General features: G+C 39.6%; 1 protein-coding gene across 7 annotated transcripts in view; it reads left to right on the top strand.

Annotated features, from left to right (window-relative positions):
- LOC137278521 (WASH complex subunit 2C-like) overlaps positions 1 to 13,518 on the top strand; it is a 64,751-nt gene that overhangs the window by 3,667 nt on the left and 47,566 nt on the right. For all 7 annotated transcript variants that reach the window (XM_067810903.1, XM_067810905.1, XM_067810901.1 and 4 more), the window contains exons 2-7: positions 2,302 to 2,412; positions 10,602 to 10,694; positions 11,271 to 11,342; positions 12,051 to 12,113; positions 12,782 to 12,955; positions 13,178 to 13,268. In XM_067810903.1, the coding sequence (XP_067667004.1) occupies positions 2,302 to 2,412; positions 10,602 to 10,694; positions 11,271 to 11,342; positions 12,051 to 12,113; positions 12,782 to 12,955; positions 13,178 to 13,268 (604 nt within the window). The remainder of the gene's footprint in view (positions 1 to 2,301; positions 2,413 to 10,601; positions 10,695 to 11,270; positions 11,343 to 12,050; positions 12,114 to 12,781; positions 12,956 to 13,177; positions 13,269 to 13,518) is intronic.

Here is a 13,518-nt window from a genome sequence, read left to right as displayed (position 1 = left end):
GACGAGCTTCCTACACATTTTCTATACATTTAACTGGAAACCGTTCCTTCTATGACGTCACTGAAGGGCTCTGGCGACAGAGTTACGTAACCTGTCTGCGGTTTCTTTTGCGGGTGAGAGTGAGTGAGTGAGTGAGTGAGTTTAGTTTTACGCCGCACTCAGCAATATGCCAGCTATATGGCGGCGGTCTGTAAATAATCGAGTCTGGACCAGACAATCCAGTGATCAACAACATGAGCATCGATCTGCGCAATTGGGAACCGATGACATGTGTCAACCAAGTCAGCGAGTCTGACCACCCGATCCCGTTAGTCGCCTCTTACGACAAGCTGAGTCGCCTTTTATGACAAGCATGGGTTGCTGAAGGCCTGTTCTACCCCGGGACCTTCACGGGTTTGCGGGTGAGAGAAAAGCAGACGGCTTTTTAGCAACTTTTAAGCACTTAGTATTAATTAACCACAAGTTTGTGGTTAAAAAAAAAAAATAAAAAAAAAAAAATGGTGTTTCGTTTATGACTAACCAGAAGTCTTTCATATGCAGTGATAAAAAGAGTACCAATAAATTGAGTTTAGTGTTCCTTTAATGTCTGTAGCTGCTCATGAAGGGTATTAACAGATTAAGTCATGAAACAACTTGGACCAGGTTAAATGTATGGAATATTTTCAATATGCCCTGGATTGTACATGCTGTGCCACGATCAATTTACTTAACTGAAAATGTGATGTATTTGACTTTGAAATTATTCAAAACATTTTCTTCACCCCATAAAACTGTTTGTCTGTGCCACTCTCCATTTCAAAGCTTAACATGGGCATGGCCATTTGAATGTCAATGGCTATAGCAGGAAATCCTGTTTTGGTTGATAACATAGTTTGTGGGTTAGTTTATGGGCCCAGGACAAATGAAGCCCCTCAAGTTTTGATAGTGTTTATGAAATTCAGCATTACAGGCTGATGTTTACTAAACAAGTATTAAACAACAACAATCAATTAAAATGACATCATCGCTGTATTGTTTTAAGTTTGATTGGTTCAACAAAGACACACTTGAATGATCTATCAGGGACTCAGTGGCACCCTTAAGAAAACTGAATTTCTATCCTTGTACATGCATCTTTGACAGAGCTTGATTTAATGCTTTGTAACTTGCACTGGTGGAACCCAAGGAACTAATGTTCAACATCAAGTGACTCCAAAGACTGTATGAGCAGTAACTGAAGGACTTCCTGTTCATGAAATTTTAGAAAGTAAGATAACTAATCTTATCAATCCCAGATTTCTTTATTATGATGTTCTAAACTATCATTACCAAAACTCATATTTTATACAAGATTTCATACCTTTTTTGTCTGATGCAACATGGTTGCTACCTAAGGATGCACCGGATGCAAAGTGATTTCATTTCTTTAAATCGAGCCTTGTTAATTGATGCATAATGCATTGACAAGAGGACATGAAAAATCTAAACTAATCAGTTAACAAGGAAAAATATCTTTCTACATGCTTGTGAATTAAGATATTTTGGACTAAATAGGCTGGGTGTATCATATTACCTGATTTTGATGCTATATCTACATGTGACCTAGGAGTATGTAGTGGATTTTGATAATGTGTACCAAAAAGGTCATTTGTGTATGATTGTAATGCCAGGTATGGTTTTTAATATAATTATGATATTAAGATTTATGGTAGTTATAGCTCCTGTTGTACTGAATGACCATGTAAGGATACTGAGAGACTTGGATTATATCAGAGGATTATTAAATATTGTTGAATATAATTCACACACTGTCTTTGCCCACAGAATCCCTGTAATCAGGGCATGATTTAAGAGATTTTAAGCTACTTGCACCAGGTGCAACCTAAGATGAAAACTGTTGCAACATAGTGTGATAAGTGATTCAGTGAACATGAACATATGTCCATATTGTAATACCCAGGAAACCATAGCAGTACAGAGAAACTGCGATTTCCAGTTTACATAAGCTGTCATCTCCAAAACACGTCTATGAAAAGAAATGTTTTGATGCCGTAGCTATTGAAAATGTAGACGAACATGAACTGACATATTTATGCTTATGATGTTAGATGTTTTGTTGATTTATTTCTCAAAAAACTGAGATGCACCAATTGCAAGTTACACTAATAACTAAGCTGCACTTTGTTATATTGGGTTGCATCAGTACAAGGAACAAAGCACTAAATTGAGCCCTGGTAATACACAATGAAGTGACAAATTACACACTTGATTTAACTTGATCTGATTTCACAATGCCAATAATGAAGAATTGAAATATTACAGACAGCAAGTGTACCAGCAGCTGAGGGTGGGGTCCGATCATGGGAGCGACCGTGGACAGTGGGGGAGATGAGAAAGGAGGCCAACAACTGGTCACTAGCTGGGGATGCAGGGGTAAGATGAATGGTGATGTTTGAATGTTCATTGGCCTTCCAGATGATTTACTCTTCAATTTTACCATTCTTGTACTTTTTAAAACATCTTCACCATGTCAACTGATCATAATCAATTTAGTTTTACTAAATTTGATGATAGTTTTAGTAGATGCAGAATGAACTTCAGCTTTTTATGCCATAAAATGTGAATTAGGCCATATTGGATTTCAAAAGTTGTTTCTGGATTTCCTGTTTGTTATCAGTCCGAGACGTAACGTGTACGCGAGACGGCCTATCGTCTCTTGTCCGCGAGACGGTGCGCTCCACGGTACTAACTGAAGCGCTTCCCCCTAATTAATTCAATCACCATGGAACCACCTCGATTGGGTGCGAACACGATGCAGGGTAATTAAAGCGTCCCGTAAAATCCCCAAGGGTGGTGGGGTACTTGACAGTCGTGAATGAACAGGTTTTTCGATCTCGGATGCCACGCTTTCGTCATTTGCACTTAGCAGATTACAACTTGCAAAATACAAGTTGTTTGTCCGACAAAATATTTACAATCATCCTAGGTTGATGCATACTGGACCTCTCTATTTTTCGATTTTTTCGGCACGTGAAAACATCGGGAAAGCAGAATACCACGCCCAAGGTCGGCTGTTTACACATGCCAATTACAAAAAAATCAATTCATCGCTCATGAAAAGGTGATTTATTTCATTTGAATGTATCACTGGTGGAAATGTCAACGTATTCATCTTGCAGAAAGTTACAGACTATTTTGAAAGTAATACGACCCCTACCGCATCTTGCATGAATCAAAACTTTGCCAACTTCGTCAAAAGTAATCCTGCGAAAACTATTAAATCATTTGCATATTTTTCGGAAGTGACGTACGTCCATTGTATTACTCCACACAGCACACTGAAAAAAGGGACTCGCGGTGCCAGCCATAGCTGACATCTCGTACTGATCAAAATTAGTGTTATACTAGAATACCTGCTTCGATATTTCATTACAGCTCATGGTGTTGACATGTCGATATCGTATCTTCCAGAGTACATATCAGGTTATGCCCGCATTAGCCGTGCATGCTGTTTTACAGAACATACAGTCCCTGTAAACGTGCGCAACTGTTTCACCCAATCAAATGAAGCGTGGACCCCTCGTATATGAGGTGTTATCCGAAGGAAGTGAGCATGCAGTTTCATCGGTATACACACTATTTTGTAAACACATCTGAAAAAAATGTTATTGATGTATGAAAATTAGGCTATGATGCATATCTCTCTGAATATCTCCACGGGTATGAATCTGCAATACTTCATTGCCAATACGATTATAGCAAACAGATTTGTAGTCCTAGCTAGTGTTCACCATTGGAACCGAACCAAATGCAAACGTTTCTGAACCTCTTGAAAGAGAAATGATGTTTCTTTTAAGACCACCGTAAATAGATGTGCATTGTGTAAAATGACAGAAGTTGGGAAGAAAACAAACTAATTAGACGCAAACTGTTATAAGGTTTCTGGTGATCTCGTGTTTGCTTATTGCAAGTTGAGGATGGTGTTCCTCTGTACGGTCCAGCTTGCGAATGATGACTTGTTGATCATGAAAATGCATGTAAGTAACTTGAACCTAATTTATGCCTTCGGAAATTGACATGATTTGATAAAGGCATTTAAAAACAGAAATCACACTTTGTGACATAATTTCGAAAAGGAAAAAGTACGAAAATACACATTTAAATACGCAAACTTAACGCCGCCTGCAGGTTGTAATATCTTTCGCCCCCTCTTTCGATCAAACTCCACATGACCTGGCGGATACATTACGCATTCGGTAAGCTCATGTTAACTCTACAAATCATCATTTTCTGAAGAATTGTGCATCATGTCGGCGATTTGCTTAACATCCCTCATCCTGGAAGACATCATTCCTCCATCCCCATCAGTGTGCACAGTATATTAAGGTAAGAATCTGTTGTTTCACTTACCCTGTACACATACAGGTAACTTCAATTAGATCGAATACATACGTATTTGCACACATACCTTTTCTACAACAAAACTAACAACACACATTACCAGATCCACTTCATGTAAAAACTGGGACTTTCTTGTTTACACATATTCTTTGTATATGCTTGAAACAGAAAAGGTTTTCGTTCCTGGAAGACAGCATGGCCAGTGGAAGACAACCAGCCCCGTGTACAATCCTGCATGCTGCGTTGGACTGGGAACGGCAGAATGAGGGGACACGCACATTCCAGGGAACATTGCATTATTTGTTATAAAAACGAAAATGTATGAAGCTTTCACTGAATGTTTGAGATGTATGTAGTACAACTATGGTTATGAAACACAGGTACATATTTGAAATACATCAGTGCGGCGAATTGTGCTTGTCTTGGTTCATCTTTTTGGCCGAATGCAACACAATTAACTTTCATTTGGATTACGCAACTTATTGTATCACACACGTGACACTGGAGTGAAGACTAGGCCGAACGCGGCCAGACATAGTTAATTACTGTAGTTGGGTATCATTGAATATACAGGTGGAGACCGGCAACAGGTGTGATGCAGTACAGCACGTTACTTCAGAGTTTGCAGACAGTTTACACGGCTATCTGGTGGACACGGGGGGCGATTGTGTAATTTCCTGTTTACGGTGCCTTTGTCGTCCGAGGTATATTTTATGATAGCTTGAAAACACGTAATTAAATGTTAATTACATGCATTCCGTTTCCTGTTTGTGTTTGATAATCTGTGAAAGGCCATAGAAATGTTTATTTTGTGGTGACAAATATTCAAGTCGCATGGAGGTGGGCAAAATAGCGTTTTCTTACTTCATTCCGATTGAACTGATCACGTGATAACGGTCGCTCACGTGATAATGAGATGACATATTCATGATGAAGAAAGGAGTAAAACTGTTCCACATGATTACAAACTCAAAATATTGTCCATAACATTACTGGACGACTTATAAACAGATTTTTATTGCCTAATGTTATAGTGTTTTTCAAAGTGTTCTGTTTTGGTATGAAGGAGTTATTCTTGTACTGATTATCTTCGAAGAGTACTTGAAAGTGCTGTGCGTCGTTGTCAACGCTATCATCGGCTTTCCTCTCTTTTACTTTGGTATATGGTTTAAATAGTATGCATAGATAAAAACAATACATTCAAAGGACAACACAGAAATATATATTCTATGAATATGCGTGAAATAGGAAGGGTTTCCTTCCTGGACGACAGCATGGACAGGGGAAGACAACCAGACCCAGGTACAGTCCAGCATGTTGGTTTGGACAGCCTTTTCAGCCATCATCTGCAGAATGAAGAAATATGTGTATACCAGGGAGTTTTGCATTATTTGTCATAATTACGTAACCTTTCACTGAATGTTTTATATGTATTTAGTATAACTATGGAAATAGTTATATATTCTCGGACACAGGTGCATGTTCAAAATTCTTCAGTACGGCGAATTGTATTTGTCCCCTGACAGAATGAAACACAAATATATTTCACACAGATTATGCAATATCACACACGACACTGTTTTCCAGCAATGATTAAGCCGGAATGAAGAGGATGCAGTCAGGCATAGTTTATGACTGCAGTTGATTAGCCCTGAATATACAGGTAGGAGACTGGATACCCATTTACTGGGTTTGGAGACAGCATATTTGCAGACAGATGACACGGCTGTCTTGTGGACACGGCCAGTCACGGTGCAGTTTCCTGCTTACGATGCCTTTATCGTCCGTGGTAAACTTAAAAACGCACAATTAAATGCTAACTATTTTGTTTAGTGTTGTTAAGCTGGTAAAAGACAGAATCATGTTTATTCAGTTGTGACAAAAATTCAGTTGATATGTAGGTGAGCAAAATCTGCTCTGGGAAGTGGCATCTTCCGTGTGTAACAGGGATGACTCGACTGATTTATTGCTGTAATAATACAGCTTTGAAACAATGTCAGTCTAAGTAAACTCAGTCTCAATGTTATTCCTTACACTCCACCACTGAGTTTAACAAACCCTAGCAGAAGGTCGCATCAGGCAACCTTTGAGCGACCTATGACCGTCCAATCAATAGCGAGACGGTTATATAGATTTAACCAATCAGACAACGGCTACTACTTAAGGGGCACAGATCTCTCCACAAACAACAATCCGCAGAAAATACAGATATTTGACCTGCGGTATATACGCTTTGGGGTTTCTGTTGACATGGTTACCATTGGCTAATATTTCCGCAAGATGAGATCCCTTGAATATTGCCAAAACACTGTTTTCGGAGACAGTTTACTCTGTTGTCATGGTTGTAATGTGAATCACCCAGAAGCGATCATACGCTAAATAACATTCGGAATCGTTCGGGTACGAACCTTTTCGAGATAAAAAGTTCAAAAGGTGTGTGCGAATGTCCACTTTCGCGATTTGGAAAGCTGTGTTCTGATTGGTAAGTCCCAAAGGTTACCTGACGCGACCTCCCATAAGGTTTTGTTAGACTCAGTAGTGGAGCCTAAGGAAAAGTACTGAGGCTAAGTTTACTTAGACTGGAAACAATATATATGAATACATAAATCTCCGTCTAAATAACACTTTTTTTATCACATTCACGTCATCTGTTTAAAAGTCGAGAAATCGTATTTCTATAATATTACGTGTTGATGACAATGACATAAAACTTAAGGAAATGAGTGGTAATTCCTGCATGCAGTGTGTTCAAGAATACATTTTGTTTAAACTATTAAAGGTCATGCAGTCCTCCGAAGTTACTTACCACTTGATGCGAGTGAACATATTGAGCACCGGGTCTGCTCCCGTGGCCAAAGGCGTCTCTCGTAGCCGTAACGAAATTGTGACTAAGGTTTGAGTGTCTGACGAGCAGTGGGAGGAAAGTAGATGTGTTTCAACGCGATGCCACACCTATGTGCGTTCGTGTACATGAACGAGTACTTGTATGGTGTAAATCTGCATTGAATATGCTTTCAGAACATGTTAAGTTAATGTTTCTATGAAACTGGCACACATGTGAAAATCGTCGTCAAAACCGACTACTTTTGCCTCTCGAACGTCTGTTGATGTTGTGAGGTCGGTGTGTGTGTCTGTGGCCAATAGTAGGAAAGTAGATGTGTTTCATCGCGATTGTACACCTATGTGCATTCGTGTACACGAACAAGTACTTATACGAGGTAAATCTGCATGGAACAAGCTTTCAGAAAATAGAAAGATCATGTTTGTGTGAAATGTGCACATAGGTGAAAATTGCCGTCAAAAACTGACTACGTTTGTTCGTGCTTCTGGGAAGCGTCTCTCGTACGCGTAACGAAATTGTGAGGCCGTTTGTGTGTCTGTGCCGAGCGGTGGGTGGAAAGTAGATGTGTTTCATCGCGATTGTACACCTATGTGCATTCGTGTACACGAACAAGTACTTATACGAGTTAAATCTGCATGGAACAAGCTTTCAGAAAATACAAAGATCATGTTTGTGTAAAATGTGCACATAGGTGAAAATTGCCGTCAAAAACTGACTACTTTTGTTCATGCTTCTGGGAAGCGTCTCTCGTACGCGTAACGAAATTGTGAGGCCGTTTGTGTGTCTGTGCCGAGCGGTGGGTGGAAAGTAGATGTGTTTCATCGCGATTGTACACCTATGTGCATTCGTGTACACGAACAAGTACTTATACGAGGTAAATCTGCATGGAACAAGCTTTCAGAAAATATAAAGATCATGTTTGTGTGAAATGTGCACATAGGTGAAAATTGCCGTCAGAAACTGACTACATTTGTTCGTGCTTCTGGGTAGCGTCTCTCGTACGCGTAATGAAATTGTGAGGCCGTTTGTGTGACTGTGCCGAGCGGTGGGTGGAAAGTAGATGTGTTTCATCGTGATTGTACACCTATGTGCGTTCGTGTACACGAACAAGTACTTATACGAGGTAAATCTGCATGGAACAAGCTTTCAGAAAATACAAAGATCATGTTTGTGTGAAATGTGCACATAGGTGAAAATTGCCGTCAAAAACTGACTACTTTTGTTCGTGCTTCTGGGTAGCGTCTCTCGTACGCGTAACGAAATTGTGAGGCCGTTTGTGTGTCTGTGCCGAGCGGTGGGTGGAAAGTAGATGTGTTTCATCGCGATTGTACACCTATGTGCATTCGTGTACACGAACAAGTACTTATACGAGGTAAATCTGCATGGAACAAGCTTTCAGAAAATAGAAAGATCATGTTTGTGTGAAATGTGCACATAGGTGAAAATTGCCGTCAAAAACTGACTACTTTTGTTCGTGCTTCTGGGTAGCGTCTCTCGTACGCGTAACGAAATTGTGAGGCCGTTTGTGTGTCTGTGCCGAGCGGTGGGTGGAAAGTAGATGTGTTTCATCGCGATTGTACACCTATGTGCATTCGTGTACACGAACAAGTACTTATACGAGGTAAATCTGCATGGAACAAGCTTTCAGAAAATACAAAGATCATGTTTGTGTGAAATGTGCACATAGGTGAAAATTGCCGTCAAAAACTGACTACTTTTGTTCGTGCTTCTGGGAAGCGTCTCTCGTACGCGTAACGAAATCGTGAGGCCGTTTGTGTGTCTGTGCCGAGCGGTGGGTGGAAAGTAGATGTGTTTCATCGCGAGTGTACACGAACAAGTACTTATACGAGGTAAATCTGCATGGAACAAGCTTTCAGAAAATATCAAGATCATGTTTGTGTGAAATGTGCACATAGGTGAAAATTGCCGTCAAAACCTGACTACTTTTGTTCGTGCTTCTGGGTAGCGTCTCTCGTACGCGTAATGAAATTGTGAGGCCGTTTGTGTGACTGTTCCGAGCGGTGGGTGGAAAGTAGATGTGTTTCATCGCGATTGTACACCTATGTGCATTCGTGTACACGAACAAGTACTTACACGAGGTAAATCTGCATGGAACAAGCTTTCAGAAAATATAAAGATCATGTTTGTGTGAAATGTGCACACAGGTGAAAATTGCCGTCAAAAGTCTAAAATCTACTGCTATAACAGCAAACATAAAACGTAAAACTGTTTTTACATCGGTAGAAGTGGTCGTGTTTTCCAATGATTATACTTCCAACAAAGAGAGTATTCCGCATGAAAAAATGTTATTCGTGATTTTGTTATAATTTATTATATCCTCATTGTTGTAACGCAAGAAAAATATCGCCATGTAAATTACGTATGCTTCGGACAGTCCAAGACGCAAGACGGATGTTTTGACTGAGCAATTTAGTCAGGCATCAGTTACCTCCCATTAATGACACGGTAACCCAGTCACTTCTACGCGAGACGGTTCGCGCAGTTTCGAAGAAAGTAAACATGTTTCAACACAATAACAAACAGGTGTGCGTTGGTGTGCATCGGAAGCTGCATATATATTATGAATCTACGATGAATGAGCTTTCAGAAAATACTAAATTTAAGTTTCTGAAAAATATGTACATAGGTGAAATTCTCTGTTAAATATCGTCAATTTTTGCTCAAATTTTGCACTTTTTTGTCATTTTTTGACAATTTAATTTCCTCTTTTTATGCTTTCATTCACGTCATCCAATAACGTGACCATCAGTCAACAACCATAGCAAATTTTGTTTAATTATTTTCATAAATAACACTTTTAGACGCGTTTTTGTGTGACATGCAGAATTTCCCTGTCTGTGATCAGGCAGTCACGCGTATGAGTGACCCCCTCTCAGGTAGTCACTTGTACACGTAACGGGAGACCGTCTCGCGTACACGTTACGTCCTCTACTGGTTATATCCTCTGATTCTAACCATGATAAACATGTTCATGTGCCTCAAAAGCTGCATGCATATGTATGTTTTGACTCTATGTTCTGATTCTAAGATGATTGAACTTTCAGATAACACCAAAATGTAAGTGTCCGAAAAATATGCACATAGGTGAAACTTGCTGTTAAGTTTTGTCAAATTTTGCTTAAATTTTGCACATTCTTTCAAAATTTGACTATTTAATTTTTTCCTTTTATGTTTTCATTCATGCCATTCAATAACTCGAACATCTGTCAATGACAGTGGCAATGTTTGTTTAATTCTTTTCATAAACAACGTTTTTACAGCGATTTTGTGTGACGTCCCTCCTGTGATTTGGGGGATGGTCTCACATACACTTCTGATAAAGGAATGGAAGCTTACCAATTCTGTTTCCCTGTTGCAGCTGCTTCAGTACCTGCAGGAGTTCTCCCAGAAGGTGATCTCTCGAACACACGAGATCGGGAAGGAAGTGGATGGCCTTGTACATGAGGCCAAGGTTAGTACTCTGTCCGAGTTAAAACATGAATGTGATTATGTAGACCTTCATCTCTGAAGACCATTTCAATGAACATGTTGAAGCAAGGTCTGCATGAGTTGCGTTGCCAAGGTTTCATCGCAGATAAGTTATTCTGTAGTTTGTCAATGAAGGGTTTGGTTAGATGCTCGTTTGACCTGCAAATGTAATTGGGCAAGATTGTAAAACTGTAAACTGAATAACCCAGCCACTGATCACTGCAGATGCCATCTTTAAATCATTTCCACACTGACTAGGTATCAGCTCATCACTTAAGTGTGTATTGTCATTTGAACTTGGAACTGAGCTTTTCATCTTAAGAGATGCATTTCACATCAAGTCTTATATACTTCCATATTTGTTTGCCAGAAGTATGTTAACATAAGGCTACTGTTTTGTAATGTTCAGGATGAAATATATGATGACAATATTGCAACTGTCAGACCATGCCATCCAATTAAATTTGCGTCATATAAAGAATACGAAAAATGAAACAGAATCAATTCATTTTCATGAACATAACTGATAACAAGATACTGAAATGTCTGTCTTCCACAGCTGACTGGAGTTCGAGTCAACAATGTCTTCAATGACTTCATTATGCTGGCCAATACTCAGTTTGTGGAAAATGTAAGTTTATGTTAATTCAGTAATGCTAGAAAAACAGTGGGAATGATATTTTGCTTTCAAATTACCTGTTATGCTGATCTGTAGTCTTAATTTCTCCTCACATCCATAGTATGTATGTTCACAAATATATACATATGTTGATAAATGTAGAGATATTTGCCATACAAGTGTTTAGGACATTGATGGCTGTCACGTAAGGCACCACAATGTGCAGAGAGGGGTTGTCTCACCCTGCAAGGATCTGCCGACTGGTTTGAAGTTCGCCTTGACTGTGATCCTGAACTCCAGGGTTTCTCAGAAATGAAACATGTTGGCCAAATGTGTCCCCTGGGCTGTTTAATCTGACAGTGACAGGCCAGTTTGTCACAGACATAGTATTCAGCGCATGGTTTATCTCTCATGGTTTCCCTCTGTGTGTGTATCCATGTTTTCTGTTTATTATTTGCTTGGATTTTATGTATCTGTTCTGTGTGTTTTTGTCTTCTGTCTTGAAGACATGGAGGACATCTTTGTTGCTTAAATGATCTTACCTGGCTTATGCTTGCGACAGTTGAGGAAAAAGAAACACAGAAGCCATGAAAAAAATATCATTTATCATGATTATAAACAAAAAGATGTTATCCTTCAATTTAATGCTGTCTTTCATATTGGTCCACATTCTCATTGCCTGTACACAGATTTTTGCATATGTTGTTGTTTCTGGTGCAGAGAGTGTATGACGATGATGTTAGCAATGCAGACCAAGAAGAGGAAAAGAAGTCAGAGCAAGAGGTTAGTTGGCGTTCTGGCAGTCATAGTCTAATTACAATATGATGAATAGTTCTGTGGACAGAAGGATGTGCTTAAAATACTCTGTGGAACTGATTTGTTGCTGAGAAAATGTCAGTTGGCATACAAGGTAATACCAAAGGTGTAGGAACTAAGCAGTGATTGTCATGATTTTATCTTGGCGTTCAAAACTGGATGACGAGGGGACCCCAGAGATTAGTTTTAAGGATGTAAGGAAATATGAGTTTAGTGTTGGTATACATTTCAGAAACCATCAGTCTCCTGTTCCAGTTAGCAAATCATGTCAGCATTTCTGGATAAAAAGTGGACAAAAGATGTATAGCTGTCAAACAGATGGTAGATATATGACACTGTCTAGGATAAATGCACGAGATGTGCATAAACCTTGACCCCCATTTCTTATTCAATCCTGATATGTGGCCTCAGTAACCATGGTAAAATGGGGTTTTTTGTGCATAATTACACTGTTAATTGTATATGTCTTATGTTAATGTACACACCAGTGGATCAAGGCAAACTGACCCCCCACCCCATCGAAAACATTCATGGATTTCATCATTTTTAGGTGCACAGCATCTCCGTTAATCCCAAATGCTGGATCCGACCCTATGCACCATGTGTATGTATTTGTGATGTGTGCTCTGTTCAAGGAGAAGACCAGAGAGCAGCGTGAAGCAGAGCTGATACCTAAAGTGACAGAGGCCCTTCAATATGGTACAAATGTCATAGATGAGGCCTTTGAGAGACTGGATACCAATATTGGTGATTCTGAATCAGAGGATGAGGAAGGGGGTTACCGAGCAGATCCCATCCTGGAGGCCAAGGTGAGACAGGCTGAAACAATCACACCATGTGAATTGATGTATTTGGAAGACAGCCAGGATGTAATACAATTTTTTGACTGCCTTTCTCTTATCCATGTAGTATCCATATTTCATAACTCTTGTTAAGTGGTGTATGTGAAGCAGGGTTGGATCGTTTTCAGTTTTTCTCTGAGTGTTAATGTTGTGAATGATTCCATAATAATTTGTGAAAATTCTGCACAGGATCCATATGTGACCCGCTACCTGCCATTGTTGATTGGCAGCCCAGGGTTCCTGGAGGATGACAATGTTGGCCTTGTTGAGGATGTCTCAGGTCTGTACATCACATCACGATAGAATGTTACTGCATTTGACAATGCTGCTGAAATACAATAAGCCATTGAGTGAGTGAGGGAATGACGGAGAGAGGGAGCGAGCAGGCATAGGTTTACACCATTATTAGCAGTATTCCAACAATTTCATGACTGGGGGCGTTGGGGAGGCCAGAAATCAGCTACATATAATGTAACATGTGGGGAATTAAATGTGGGACAAAACTTTAGGGGAAAATGTCCAATGACTAG

This window comes from Haliotis asinina, chromosome 3, assembly GCF_037392515.1.
Source record: "Haliotis asinina isolate JCU_RB_2024 chromosome 3, JCU_Hal_asi_v2, whole genome shotgun sequence".
Taxonomy (NCBI): Eukaryota; Metazoa; Mollusca; class Gastropoda; order Lepetellida; family Haliotidae; genus Haliotis; species Haliotis asinina.
This window is presented reverse-complemented; position numbering and strand designations above follow the sequence as displayed.